Source organism: Anabrus simplex, chromosome 3 (genome assembly GCF_040414725.1).
Source record: "Anabrus simplex isolate iqAnaSimp1 chromosome 3, ASM4041472v1, whole genome shotgun sequence".
Classification (NCBI taxonomy): domain Eukaryota; kingdom Metazoa; phylum Arthropoda; class Insecta; order Orthoptera; family Tettigoniidae; genus Anabrus; species Anabrus simplex.
Genome location: NC_090267.1, coordinates 304397216 through 304412727, shown reverse-complemented (window position 1 = coordinate 304412727; position 15512 = coordinate 304397216). Strand labels below are relative to the sequence as shown.

The following is a 15512-nucleotide window of genomic DNA, read 5'->3' as shown; positions in this document are numbered from 1 at the left end:
AACTGCAGTGCAATGTTCGTCTTAAAGACCGCTTTCTACTGTCACGAAGTTTAGAAGAATTTTACAGCGGCTTTCCGCAAGAAGATTACCCCCATTTGTATAAACATGCATGTAAAGTTCTGTCAATGTTCGGCTCAACGTACATGTGTGAGCGTTCCTTTTCGGTTCTTAAGCTTACCAAAAGTAAAAATCTTGCAACGATGAGCGATAGAAACTTGCGCAATTGTTTAAAAATAGCTGTATTCAGAAATATTGTACCCAATTTTGAGAAGATTGTGTGCACCAAAACGAAAAGTTTGTATAAACGACTGAGCAAAAGTCACTTAAGGTCTGTACTATCTGTTTATATTGGTAAAATTCTGTTGAAATTTCCTCTCAGATATGTTCAAATTTCAGTTTTGAATAAATTACATTATGCTTTACTTAACACTTGATTTCGTTTCCTACACATTCCGTACATCGGAGTACCTTTCGATTTGTATATGCGGTATATTTGTTATGGAAAAACAGCCCTATCAATGTGATGTCAACAAACCCACAAAAGCAGTCGGCCGCACGACTGCACGTACGTATCTAGTCAGCGTGGTCCGAACATCGTCCGCCTGTCTCAGGTATCCTCGCTGCCACAGTGTAGTGGTGGTAGGGGAAGGAGCGCTAGTCTGACTGCCCAGTGCTCCCAGAGCGCGGGCGCGCTCTCGGAGCGCAATGACTGGATGGCCCTGGCATAGACGCAAATAAGCATACACAGACCCTTACAGGGGCATTCCCTAATTCCTCTTCCTATAAATGAATAGGCTTATTGAGTCTGATCTGTCCTCTTGAATTACAACTTTATAGTATGACCATTCTTACTTTTAAAAGCTTCGTACAAGCTGATTCGTCTACTACTTATAAAATTCCATACCATTTTTTTCCTCTGACAGCTCGGAAAATCCTTCATAGTAGAGCAGCTCGTCTCTTTTCTCCTAAGTCCTCCTACCTCCGAAGTTTTCAACATTTTCGTAATATTACTCATTTGTCAGGCCTAATGCGCGGGTTTCATCCTCCTAATTGGATGCCCTTCCTAACTTCAGTATAACGCATTTAGCTCTTGCGTACACATAGGTTCTTACGGGACAAACTCTGTGGGAGAGCTGCACTAGGGCTCTCGAAGAAGGATAATCGCTCAAATCTGAAAGCATAATCAGAATGATGAGATGTAGATAAACATAGAATGTTATTATAACCTAACTGTTATCCTGTTAGTGGTGATAAAGTTCATTCAGTGTAGGATTGCAAAATGCTGAATCGAAAAAAATTCGTGCTACACACATAGTATGGAAAGGAAACCAGCGGTCACGTCTTATGAGAAAGGTAAAAGGTCAAAAGGACTCCTCTTCCTCCTAGGGTGAAAGGGCTAATGGGCTAAAAGGCTAATCGGCTAACGGGCTGTTCCTTCTCCTCACCGTCCTCCTCCCACACCTTACAGCGCCCTCCTCCTCCTCATTCACAACGGGAAGCTACCTCACTCCTCATTTCCCTGTAGTTTGCTTAATTTTGTAAATAATTACACAATAAACATTTCATTAAATTTAAAATGTTCTAATTATTGCATTCTTGCCCAATTTGCCTCCATTTTTAACTGATTATACTATTTTGATATTATTATATATTAATTATAAAGTGAATTTTTGCCCTATCATATCCCATTGGATATTTTTATGATAACCCTCATAAGTGAAGTTCCTCATCTTGGTACGATAAGAAATAGAAGCTCAGGCTGTTCCAGCATTGCCATTTATTGAGCTAAAGTGAAGTTCCTTATAGAACAAAAGTAGGCTGCTTTAACGGACGCATGTCTTTCAGTAAAATGCGTAGTGTTTTGCACTAATTATCGTCTTAGTTTACAGCATTCAGTAGGAAGGACGATGAGTATTGAAAGTCAGTACTTGAATTTAGATATGACTTAATTAGATCTCATATAATGTGGTAACTTTAAGGACTTACCAAAACCCACTGAAGAAACGCAGAGTGATGAAAGAAACAAACGTTGGCATAAAAGCTGATATCAGAGTGCTACACAAATCAAGAAACAACGCCACCATTATCACTCTTCGACGACCAGTGGTATCAGCAATGAAGGACCAGAAGTGGCAACCGCAAATCATTCCTAGAAAATAAAATATAACAGATTACTTTTAATTCTGACACTTCACCATATTTATCAGTACTTAAAGAAAATGCCAACAAGTGAGCTGTGTATGATTATTTCAGAATAAGAACATCAAGTTTAGCAGGCCTAATTAATATAATGGCGATTAGTTTCATACATTCGAAAGCAGTTTGATAAACTGGAATGGTCTAGTTAATATGACAAGTGACTAAGCAGGACAATCTGATTCACTTCTGCGCACACAGTATATCTGAAGGAGCCTGGCTCGCTGGATGAAAGGTCAGTGTAATGAATAGTAGTGACGAAAGAGGAAGTAAATACAGAGTAAACAATGCACTTTACCTTGTAATCCAGCGTTTAAAGTATACAGACAACGACGAATTCTAATCATATGATCGCAGATGTCCCACACATACACGAAGTCGAAGAGAATGCACAAGTCAGCAACTTCAATCTCTTACATCCTCCCCACCCTGGTCGACCTCCAATGAAATGACAGCCGAACGGGGCGTGTAATCTGGTGTCAGTCGTGCGGCGTATGACTGTCCTGATGTGACCATTTCTTCCTTGTCGTAGATCTCGTATGAGTGTTTTTTTTCCTCATGTGGCGGCGGTGCGAGTCGATTTTATAAGGATCACAACTCCCACTCGCAAGAGAACTGCTCTTCCATTAGTCTGTTGGATATGATAGTTTCAATGCTCTAGAGGTAGTTTTTTGGTTCATCTTTTCATAAGATCGACTGGTACCTATTGTTGAAGCTGAAATACTCTTCCAAAGTCATTCTGCATAAGTGGTTCACGTCCGGTAAGAATAAGAGTCATTCCTCTCTTCAAGGTTTAGGAAGTGAGCAGGAGTTAAAGTGGCAGGGTATTCATCTTGTAAAAACGGGCGTTAATGTAGTGCATCTCCTATACTGGCCAGAATGGTGTTATGTGCTTCATGGTCCACATGTCTGCGCCGAAAATCCTCTCTGATGCACTGCGTGACTGTCCCACCCATTCACCATCTTCCCCACTAAGTAGCATGTTCAGCAATGAATTTCCAGATAAACCCATCGGTCGCAAAGTACTGGGAAGTTTTTGTCTTCTTGGAGGATTGTTGGTATTTCTCGAAGTTCCTTATTGACTGCGTAGAAGATAGTCCGAATACACTGTGTGTGTCTGAATTCCTCTACGGTTTTGAAAGGCGAGCAGGCACTTTTCTACAATCATATCGGATGTAAGTTCAAGGTGAACTGCTCGAGTAGTTGCACAAGTGAGTTATAACTAATGTGTCATACATCATACATTTTGATGTGTTCATGATGTTGGATCACAGATTTCTGTTGGAATGTTGTTACATTTTACAATGTTCATTCAACCGAGAGTTTTGGCATCAAAGTGAAAAGAATGTGATGAAGGAGATATCAAACATAGGATAATACAAAACTGCCACACTGTATTCCAGCGAATGTAATTTATAGGCCTACTGATAATAAAACAACAACTAATTCTAATAATATGACTGCATATGACCCACACATTCACATCACATCAAAGAGAATGCACAAGTCATTAGCTTCAATATCCCACAGTTAGCGTCAAGGGTTACGCTTCCGAGGGCCTCGGGTTCGATTCTCGTCCGGTTCGAAGATTTCAACAACGTCTAGATAATTCCTCTGTCTCGAGCACCGGGTGGTTTTGTTTGTTCCAACGCATATCTTTTCTTACACAGACAGTGCACAACCAATCACCAACACAATCACGCACTAGTGTGAATACATCCAATTAGTTTTGGTGTTACGAAGATCATCCGGCCATAAAACAGGGCCAAGTCTACATGTGCATCACAGTTCTCATCTAAGACCCCTCCAGGGTGTGGGAAATGTGGAAGAAGAAAAAAAAAACGAAGAAGAAATTTGAAGCAGCAATACAGCAGATTCATTATGAATAACTATCTGTTTTAAACACTATCCAATTCTTACGCTCGAATAATAATAATAATAATAATAATAATAATAATAATAATAATAATAATAATAATAATAATAGTAAATAATTATCTACCACTTTCCCACACCTGCAGAGTCGCGTGTGTGATCTGTGTCGCACATGTGGATTTGACCCTGTTTTACGACCGGATGACCTTCCTGACGGCAACCTTTTGTGGAGGGATATAATCACTATTGGGTGTTTCCGAGCTGGTTGGTAGTGTGGTGCGTTTTCTGAATATGAAGAGGAGTATGTTGGGACAAGCACAAACCGAACCAGAAGAAGTAATCAGACGCAATGAAAATCACAGACATGGCCGGGAATCGAACCCAGGGCCCTCTAAACAGGAGGCCTCAACGCTGACCACATCTAACTACTGCTGTTCTTGATAAAACTTCATCAAAAGTTTTTCTCGCAAGAGTACAACGTGCTGAAATGCCAGTAAATGAGTTGTAAAATGTTAAAACCCTAAAATTCATCTGAATACAGTTGTGACTGAACTCTCCTCCTTAAGCAGGAAGATCTTTTTAGGTACTTTCTCAGCTATAAGCCTATCATCCAGTGACTTAATGCGCTGGGATCGGAAGGTACAGTGCACCATTCATCAACAAGCTATGTCTTTCTTCGCTTTATTCTTCATCGAAATATGCCACGCTCATCAAACATTAAAAATTTAATAGCTCATAAAATATTGCATAGTATGTAAATTTATGCGGATTTTTCCTTTAGAATAGTTTATATTTACGAGTATGTTTACAAGGATAATTCGGTTTCTTATACAACATTTATATTTGCTTGCACTGGAATTATCGGAAAATGTAGAAGTTGTCAGTCCGTATTAATTACTTCCATCGTATCATGTAGTAATGCATTTTAGGTTGAGCCATTTGAAAGGTACATATATTTAACCAGCTGATTGTTTATATACCTTTGAAAGCACCAATGGTTGTCATATCACAAGAAATAAACTGGTATGCAAGTAGAATTTGCTCCAACATTATAACTTTCATTTCCATTGCCTTGCTTGACTTATTTCATTAGGCCTACTAATAACGATATGCATTTCCCCAGTTCTTTTCGTATGTGCCATTTAGTTTACGATTATTAATAATTTGTTGACAATGTTTATTATTTGAATGCAAAGTTTCATAACCTACAAAAATATTGGTCACATTACTAAATTTTATGTTGAAATATATACTATTCCAATGAAAATACTCAGACATTCTGTCCACCTAGTCGGATAGTCCTCTAAATATGAAGAGTGTAAAAATTAGAGCAGAAGTTTAATGGATTACTCACCAATATACACGATAGCATTGTGAATTCCTTTCTCAGTGGAAGTTATATTGAAGTCGCAGTCAATTCCTGGCAGCACGTAGGGCATCAGATCGCATTCCACTGACAAAACAAGGAGCGCCAGGGCGTTGCTCAGGATGAGCCACCAGTGAAACTTCCCATGTCCTAGTAGAAATAAGTATAGAAGTGTATTTACATGGCATCATTTCCAAACATTCTGAGAAACAAATTCTGTCCAATCAACATGAAATTACAAAGCCCTGACAGTTGAAAGTTTTATCTGCCGTTTATAGAGAAAATTATCCTTTAAGCTACACTTTTGTCGTAAAATGTAACCGATAACACACAACTGCACACAACGTTTTTGACTCTCATAAGTATCATACAATGACGAACAGAATGCATGTATTCAGATATATTGAGTAAAATGAAGGATAAGGCTTATGCTACGCGACACGATTCAGACTGCACGAGGACTATACACTTCGAAAAGACGTCATTCGAATTTTTCAGCAGTGAAGCACTACCAGGCATCACTGTTCTGAAAGTATCGAAAAATCTGATTTCATCAACTAGCCATTGTTCTATTGACGGAATTGTACTCACAATTGTCACAAAATGGATAATTATATTCGGTTAATTACTTCATGTCGCCATATTTGGACAGTAGTTAGATGTTTTCTGGTTAGTGCGTTAGCATTTAAAAACTAACGGAGTCATTAGACTGGAAAAAATAACGGAATAATATGATTTTTAATAATGTACAATCCAGTAGGCCATCCTAAATATCACAACGAATTGTAAGTTACACCATGTTACAACATATTTCAAAACAGTGTGATGGCTACGCATAAATGAACGAAGGAATATTCATCTAATGACACTTGTTTACCAAGTGCTCTCGACGAACACTCGTTCTTACCACTCTTGTAACTTTCGTTTCCTTTTACTCATTAGATGAAATTAGTACCCGTTCTGGTTCCCTACTTGAAATTCCACTAAGTCGAACTAATTCCTACAATCATTCCTTTTTAGTTACTGCATCGAGACTCTGGAATACACTGCCAATGCACATTCGGCACCTTACTTCGTCTCATAAATTCAAATCTGCCTGACAAAAGATTTTCTACGAACATAAAACTGAGTTGTGAGAGTAATTGTGTGTATGCTGTGTGGATGGGTTTTCTTCACTTATATTATTATTATTATTATTATTATTATTATTATTATATTATTATTATTATATTATTATTATTATCAGTATTAGTACTGTCACACTACTGTACTGATAAGTAGGTCTACCTTAGTCTTTAAATTTTCTGTCCGTAGTATTATTTCTTTTTAGAATTTCTATGTCTTACCTTTATGTTTACATTTTTAAATGTTATTGTTTATAGTGGTTAAGTGTAAGAGAGGGCCGTGAGCCCTTACTTCGCCACAAATGTAAGTAATAAATAAATAAATAAATAAATACGTAAAAAACCTCCCCATGCTACTTCCCTTTATTTTATTATCCTGACCTTGTTCTTTTCAATTTTCTGAGAGCATAGCTAAGCGTATAGGTTTTCCTTACTGTTTAAGTCTTCATAATAGTTTTTAAAAAACCTCCCAATTTATGTGGAATTCAAACCAGAGACACTTCAATTTCCATTTTGATAGAATCACATATATTACCAGGATCCGGATTCGAATCACGGCCTTCTTGGAGAGAAGCAAATGACTATTCCAGTAGGCGAACACAGCCCTTTCTACAACGCTCAAAAAATTGTAGCCACTCTGGTTTGGTGAACATATTTTGCACATGTATGTACATACATACATACGAAGATAAAGAAAGGAAAAAGCAACATGCGTTCAACTATGCAAAATTCAGAAACATAGGGAAAGTACAAAGATGGTATTGTAGAATTTGGAACACAAAATTATCGTTCATTGCGTGGCAGGTCATTACCCTGTATAGCCACCTCGGGCCCTGAGTCATACTCAGCATTTTAAAAACAACTTATCTTGTGGCAGATTACTTCACCCTTCGATAGCAGATTCAGTCAGTTGCTGAATGTTGGCACTATGGCGGTGGGCAAGGTGCTCTCTTCAGTCTACGCCATGCATGTTCGACACAGTTCATGTCCGCGAAATACACAGCTCACACCATTCGCTGTATGACATGCCAGGCTTGATAGGCACGGGCATTACAATCCGCTAGTTGTACGGTCTCACCCACAGTGACAGGCTATGGGTTGAAGGATATTTTATCTTCCTATCAGTCCGGTCATGGTACCCAGGATTGGAATTAGAGACGTACGTCCAGTGGCGGCTCGTGCAGAAAATCAGTAGTGTGCTGTAACACACTACCCCTCTTAAAAATAAAAATATTTAGAAACATATGCGGTTTTTAAGATGCTGTCGACTGAGTTTTCCACACTGAACAAATATGCAAACAAGTCCAACACGTACGCATTCCTCATACAAAACTAATTACACACACAAAAACATGTGCAATGACAATACATTCACGAACTCAGAAACAATAGGGGTGAGCGCGCAAGAATAGAACTTGTCAATGTTGCCAAGATCATTGAAATGAAACCAGTGACGTCGTTAATGCTAAATTACATGTTATGTTGTTATAGTGAAGTTTATAAACTAAAGATTTTGTAATGGAAGGAAAGCATGAAATCATGTTATTTTGACAACGTAAAGCATACAATTTGTATAGTTCATCGATTTACAAATACGGCTACGTAATAGGCAAGTTGGTAGTATCAAAAGGCCTGGCAGGAACAGCTGATGGCTTCCTCTACAGTATTTCAGTATTTTGTTTTCCCGTTTGCTTTGAGCGATCCACTCTTAAATACTACCGCTGAGTCAAGAGGGTGCCACCTGCCACGTTCTCATTTCGGTCGTCATATAAGTGTGAAGAGTGCTGCCCCTCTGTAGTCGAACGAAAACTCGCTGTGAAGCGGTCTTGGCTGTTTCCACAGCACATCGGGAAGGTTGGGGACGCATGCGCAAGTCAGAGTTCCTGCTTACTGATAATAAGTTTAGAAATTCTCGCTGAGCTGTGATCTACACAATACCCGGCGTGGAGAGCACGATTAGTTACCTCGTGAGGGGAGTTGAATGATTTTCTGTTCTTTGTTGAAGTCTTCTTCAATGCACTGTATTTGATTGTAGATATTATTACAGTAATGTATTTTTCAAATATACAATGTGCTGCAGCACTTCAGCACATAAGGTACGGCCGCCCCTGCGTCGATCAAACATGACCTCACCCCTAAACGTGACTGAACCCCATTGCGGCTGATGGGGCTTCAGGTTGAAGGGCTCATTCCGTCACACACTTCATAGTCTCCAGAATAATTCTCCTGTTTTATGGAAGCAATCTTACGGTGACCTCATGAGAAAAGAGCGTACGCTACCTCTGTCTCTGATTCCATGGGCTATGAATAGTTGCCCCCCCCCACCACACACACACACACACACACACACACACACACACACACACACACAGGAGTTGTCCTAAAGTGTGATTTTAGATGAGCTCTGGCACAGGCCTCCTCGATATCAGTCTTCCATATTGCAGTAGATTTTGCACTGCATGATACGACACATTCGCTCCAGTGGATGTCTGGACACTCTGGCGGAACAAGGTGGCAGTGGAAGTGGCCCTACAACATTCGGAATTAATATCAGTTCATTTACAGTATATAAAAGATTAGCTGAATGCCGGTTCGTCGCACGGATAAAGAACTATCTTCAATTTTCAGTGTCAAAATATCATAATGTAACATCTATATGTTTCTTAATTTGTTTGTAAGCCCTGTACCTTTCTAGGAAGTGTGCGATTTACTAAAGCTGTGTATTGGATAGTTACCCGGATTTCACCTAGTTTATCAAAAGACATCGCAATAAAGTATCTATAATTTTCCTAAATAGCTTATACTGAACACCTGTGTGAAATTTTAGCCTTCTTGCGTCATGGGAATTGCGAAAATGAATGACATCGTAACTAGGTTAGTTATCCCAATTTCACTTCTTTAATCACAAAACTTAAAAATTGTGTTAGGAAGATTAGTAACATTAAGTATCTGAAGTCTTAGTGGAAGTTATACGCTTATCACTTTTCCTAATTGTCTTAATTAAAACATATGAGCCAAACTGTAGTTCTCTACGTTCGTGGGAGTATGAGAATTAAATATTTTAATTAGGGAAATCAACCTTATTTCACCTCCTTAATCACAAAATATTGGAATAAAACCTTTACTTTTCTTAAGTAGTTTGTGCCAAATTTCTATATACTGAAAAGTGTACGATTTACTGGTATTATTTTTTGTGTAGTGAGGGCCTACCCCATTTTCATTCCGTTTATCACAGACCTTCGGTATAAATTATGATTTCCTGTCTGATCATCACTGGTTTCATGCAGCTCGCCATGCCACTCTATGATGTGCTAACCTTTTCATTTCTAACCCCTGTGGGTGGGGCGGTATAATAATACACACGGTATCTCCTGCCTGGCGTAAGAAGAGACTTAAAAGGGTCCAAGGGTCTATTAACTTTGGAGCGTCGGTTGGCGAACACGGGTCCTTAGCAGAGTATCGACATAGATTCCACTTGCTTGTCCCAGGCTCCTCACATTCATCTATCCTATCCGACCTCCCTTGGTCAACGCTTGTACTTTTCCGACCCTGAAGGTTCAACCGCACCTTACTATTCATTATACTATTTCCCTTCTTTGACATGTATCGTGCCTTGCGGTCTATTGTATTATCGAATAACTCATCTCTATCTAGACAGATGGCAACTCTCGCTCTCAGATTCGTCATCCTTTATTATTCTGCCTAGTCTTGTACATTTTATCTGCCCTCTTGTTCATTCTTGTTCAGATTTGAAAAAAGGAAATGGTGAGTGAGGTTTCTGAGATGGCTTTTCTATCCTATAAAAGATACTTTGACCGTTTTAAATATGGTATTGTGGTATTGTTCTTATTATCATTCAGGTAAGTATTTTCTTTTACTTATGCTATTTTTGTCCTCCCAAGACTTGCCATGGTTGCTCTTATAAGTTTTCGAGGTTACGTATTTGTTCTACTTTAATATTTTTGCAGACTTGTTTCTCATGATCATATATTCTCGTATTTCTGCCAATTTTTATTTTCTGTTCGAAAAGCAAGGTCAGTGTAGATCCCGTTACGTTTTCTGCTCAGTTTGATTGGTTCGTGTGTATGTATACATGTGTGGAGACCTATTTTGTGTACGCATGGGCATTCTACATTTTGCTCGATCCCCACACCCTTTGGTGTTTCCTTGCTCGCCACTCTGTACTATTCATGTCCACTCTTGGTGTGTGGTACGAATGTATACTGATAACGAGGGTTTTGACTGCACGATACGTTGTTACTAGTGTGGTGGACGTTTTCCCCTATTGGCCTGGTTCTGTGTTTTACCAGACCGGATTCACGAGCAAATTGGTTGTTTTGATTATACTTGTGAACTATTACGACATGCTTTACCGGTTTGTCCCTCCGCCCTGCGTTTCTGTGTGTTGGTCTCTGTGTTCGTGTGAATGAGTTTGATATCTGGATCTACATTGCATTTAGGGGTGTCCAATTTCTAGTATCTTTAGTTATTTCATTCTTGTTTCTGGCTTCCCCAGCCACTCTGTCGTTTTATTTTGGCTCTGCCGTCGTTTAACTTCATTTGCCTATTTTGAAGGTAACCATGGTAATTTCGTATTTGTTGTTTTCTCCATGTATGTATTTTATGCATACTTCCTTGCCTCACTCACCTGCCCTCACCATACTTATTTGATAATATGTTTTCTTTGTACCTGAAGGATAATAGGTATTCTCTTTGGGAATTATTGTCGCAACAAACGAAAACGAGGGATATAATGTGAAGAAATGAGGATACTGAATCGAGGTCACTTCAGTGACCAAAATATAAAAGGTGAATACTCTAATACCCTGTTTTAATAGCTTCTCTCTGCACGAGATAGGAGACTACCTAATTCATTGGTATTCATATTTCATTCTGATAATACTGTAAAAAGGAAAATAGAGAGAGAGAGAGAGAGAGAGAGACCGACGTGGCTCAACTATACATATATCTGCATGTTATACGTAAGTAACTTACCCCTTTGTATTCTCTATTATGAGGATAAGACAATTTTTAATATGTGCTTCCTTTTCATTTGAAAACTCCCTTTTATATATAAAATTATCGCTGTCTTAATATACGTGTATCGATTTTAATGTTTCTTCCTATACTTGGTCTATTAGTACCGGAAGCCATGTTCAGCTACTGACTATTTCCTGTCAGTTTCGATCACGATCTACTTTCATCGTCTCTCTGCGTCACTTTGCTACCTCTATGTGTGGGAGGGGAGACGGGGAGAATTGAGTTCAAGGTATTGGATCATTCAAGACCTAGAATGTCTCATTTTACGCCTTACATGGCGCTTTCTTTTATTTAGCCGATGCCTTCCATTTACAATCTGAATATTGTTAATAGAGGATGGTTGCCAAGTTGTACTTCCTCTTAAAACAATAATCACCACCACCTTTTGATTTCTACGTATTTACCTTTCATAAACACTTGTGCCAAATTTCATCCCACTAACTTCGTGGGAAGTGGGTGATTGGCTGATTTAGCGATACTGCGTTTTGGGTAGTTAGCCCATTTTCACCCCATTTATCAAAAAAATCTTTACTTTTCTAATAATAATAATAATAATAATAATAATAATAATATTTTACGTCCCACTGACTACTTTTCGGTCTTCGGAGACGCCGAGGTGCCGGAATTTAGTCCCGCGGGAGTTATTTTACGTGCCTGTAAATCTACCGACACGAGGCTGACGTATTTGAGCACCTTCAAATACCACCAGAATGAACCAGGATCGAACCTGCCACGTTAGGGTCAGAAAGCCAGAGCCTCAACCGTCTGAGCGACTCAGCCCGGCCTTTCCTTTTCTAACATGCTTGTAACGAATACAGGGTCTCCCTTATAAACCCCGACTGAGCGCACGGCGTTCGTACTCAACGCTACTTACGTCACACGGCCGCCCTGCTTCAAGCGTGTGTACAATCTTATATGAAATCTTACCCCATAAAAGATCCTGGAAATGTCATCCTTCATAATGACGGACTTCATGAACACCATTCGAATTTTCTGTACACCAGTAGCGAGTGTTATGACTGTTCACACGACCATCAAGATAAAACCAGCCCTAATCCGAAAAGAATACTAGCCGTTTGTCAAATAAAGGATCATTCAATAATGCAAGAGTGGCGCAATAAAATGCAAGGAATAGGTGGTATACGAATGGGATGTAAGAATAGAGGGATTGTACTCGACTGCCTAGCCCTTGCGGATGACATTGTGATTCTATCAGAGCCAACAGAAGAGGCACTGAACCAGATTGCCCAGCTCCAGGAACAAGCAAGTAAGGCAGGCTTACGGATCTCCTTCTAAAAGACACAGTACATGGCCAACATCGAAGCAGCACCCAGTGTGATGACAGTGGAGTGAGGGGGGATTCGGAAAGTAGAGAAATTTAAATATCCTGGAGAGTGGATAGATAACTTGTGAGAGGAAAAGGCACTGATATCGGGAATCAACAAAATGAACTTGGCATACAAGTTAAGTATGAACACCTGTAACAAGAAGATCTCAATCAATGCAAAACTCAGACATTACCAGACAGTGGTCCGTCCAGAAGCCTTAATTGCAGCTGAATTTTGAACCTGATAAAGGTAGGATTGGTTAAGAAGTTAGAACTGGTGGAGCGAAAATTTCTAAGGAAGATACTGGGAGCCCAAAGAACAGAGGATGGATCATAGAAAAGAAAGCAAACCAAGAACTGTACCGCAAGATAGAAAAGATCTCAGACACCATCCGGAAGAGGAGAGCCATGTTCTTTGGACACATCTACAGAATGTACCCGGGAAGATTGACCAACCAGATAGTAAGACATTTTTGAGACCAGGAAAACTTTGGTACGCCGGCATCAGGAAGTGAAGAAGGACCTGACATAAATGGGAATTCAAGGATTGGAAATAAGCAACAGGGAAACTTACAAGTCGAAAATAAAGAACACAAAGATGTTCCAACAAAAAGTTAGTTTGCGGACCCAAACACCATGGACGAAAGAGAGAAGAAGGTTGCAGAGTGAAAGAATGAAGGATTACTGGGCGCAGATCAAAGTCCAGAAGCAGCTGAAATCGAATTAACGTGGTCCACAGTTGATCAAAACCTAAGAAAGAGGATAGAGGATGCAAGATACAACTCACAATAGCTCTCCTCTGCCTGTATCAGCAGGTTTCAAACAGTAGGCCCGTGTAAACCTGTACGGCTTGATGTTTAACATCTTTGTAGCTCTGTGTGCAGAATAAACCGAAACCCCTACTTGTTGCGCTAAATTTTGTGAGTGATTTATCCCGTGACCGTCTAAGATCCGCAACTAATGTCATCTAGCTATTCCTCTGTTAAAACTGTTCGTGTGTGCACATGTATTTTTTAACTGAGTACTGAGCCAGTATTTTCAAATTTATTTAAAATTATGTGAATCTGTGCTCATGAAGATAGCACTTAGCAAGGAAATTTCTGAACAAATACGTCGCGTACCTGTCGAGCCGACTCGTACTTGAAATGACTAACGAAGATATCATTGGAACACCGTAACTTCTTTTTACAATTGGCTTTACATCGCACCGATACAGACAGGACTTATGACAACGATGGGATGGGAAAGGCCCAGGAATGGGAAGGAAGTGGCCGTGGCCTTAAGGTACAGCCCCAACATTTGCCTGGTGTGAAAATGGGAAACCGACTGGGCTGCCGACAGTGGGGTTGAGCCAACTCGCCCGGTGCAATGATATCGGTCTCACCACGTTAACAGCTGAGATTTAGACTGGCTATTGATGCTAGGTCGAACGCGTGCACGCTTTCTGCAAGGTTAACAACTATGCGTGCGCCTCGCGTACAGTTGCTTAGGTCTTGGAGAGTAGAAACGCCGCTGGACGTTCTTGGTTTATAAGAGACCGTGTACATGTGCCAAATTGCAGGCGCCTAGTTTCGTGGAAAGTGAGAATTAATCACATTGTAATTTGGAGTAGTTATCGCAATTTCAAACTTCTGATCACAAAACCTCGGATTGAAACATCTTTACTGGTTGTCTGACAGGACAGGGAACTGAATGTAGTCAAACACTCTGACTACTATCCAAGCATATTCCAACCGGCCGCGTTGCTTTACGGTAAGCAGCGTACAGCCGACGGTTTCCATCGTAGAATACGCAAGGATAGCTTGGGCGAATTGGCATCTGGGATACCTCCGTGGATAATACGACGACCTGAAATAATCCTGGATCTGCACACTGCCCCGACGGAAAACACGGACATTTCGATTTATCGGAGGCTCTTCCTGTACGTTGTTGGTCGGTATCCAGGTTCAGTCATCGTTTAGACGGATGGTTCGAGGGCAGAAACGGAGGGCTGTGCGTTCGTTGTCGACTTTTCCTAAACAGTTTTGAGAAACATCTGTGACAAATTGCAGCTACCTAGCTTCATTGGAAGTATGAGAATTAAATTGACCTATTGTAATTAGGGGAAATTTACCGAGCTCGATAGCTGTAGTCGCTTAAGTGCGGCCAGTACCCAGTAATCGGGAGATAGTGGGTTTGAGCCCCACTGTCGGCAGCCTTCAAGATGGTTTCCCGTGGTTTCCCATTTTCACACCAGGCAAATGGTGGGGCTGTACCTTAATTAAGGCCACGGCCGCCTTCCACTTCCTAGGCCTTTCCTCTCCCATCGTCGCCATAAGACGTATCTGTGTCGGTGCGACGTAAAGAAAAAAAAGGGGAATTGGGAGGATGAAAGAGTACTATGTGGTCCTATCGATGCTCTTCTTGCTGACAAGTGCACTAATAAAACATTGGAAATGCCATTCAGTCCTACCAAGTCCGATGCCTGCATGTCCACGCCATGACTCCTGGGTAAAGTTTATGCGGCTAAGTCACGCAAGGGAGGTAAAGCGTATTCCCGTCGTTTTAAAATTTGGATTCATCAGCTAAGAGTGACAACCCTAAC

The 15512-nt window shown here is 40.2% G+C and overlaps 1 protein-coding gene across 1 annotated transcript in view; it reads right to left on the bottom strand.

Annotated features, from left to right (window-relative positions):
* Positions 1-15512, bottom strand: part of LOC136866288 (synaptic vesicle glycoprotein 2A) — a 410558-nt gene that overhangs the window by 53029 nt on the left and 342017 nt on the right. The window contains exons 3-4 of the mRNA XM_067143116.2: positions 5426-5587; positions 1987-2149 (exon numbers count right to left, since the gene is read on the bottom strand). Of these exons, the coding sequence (XP_066999217.2) occupies positions 1987-2149; positions 5426-5587 (325 nt within the window). The remainder of the gene's footprint in view (positions 1-1986; positions 2150-5425; positions 5588-15512) is intronic.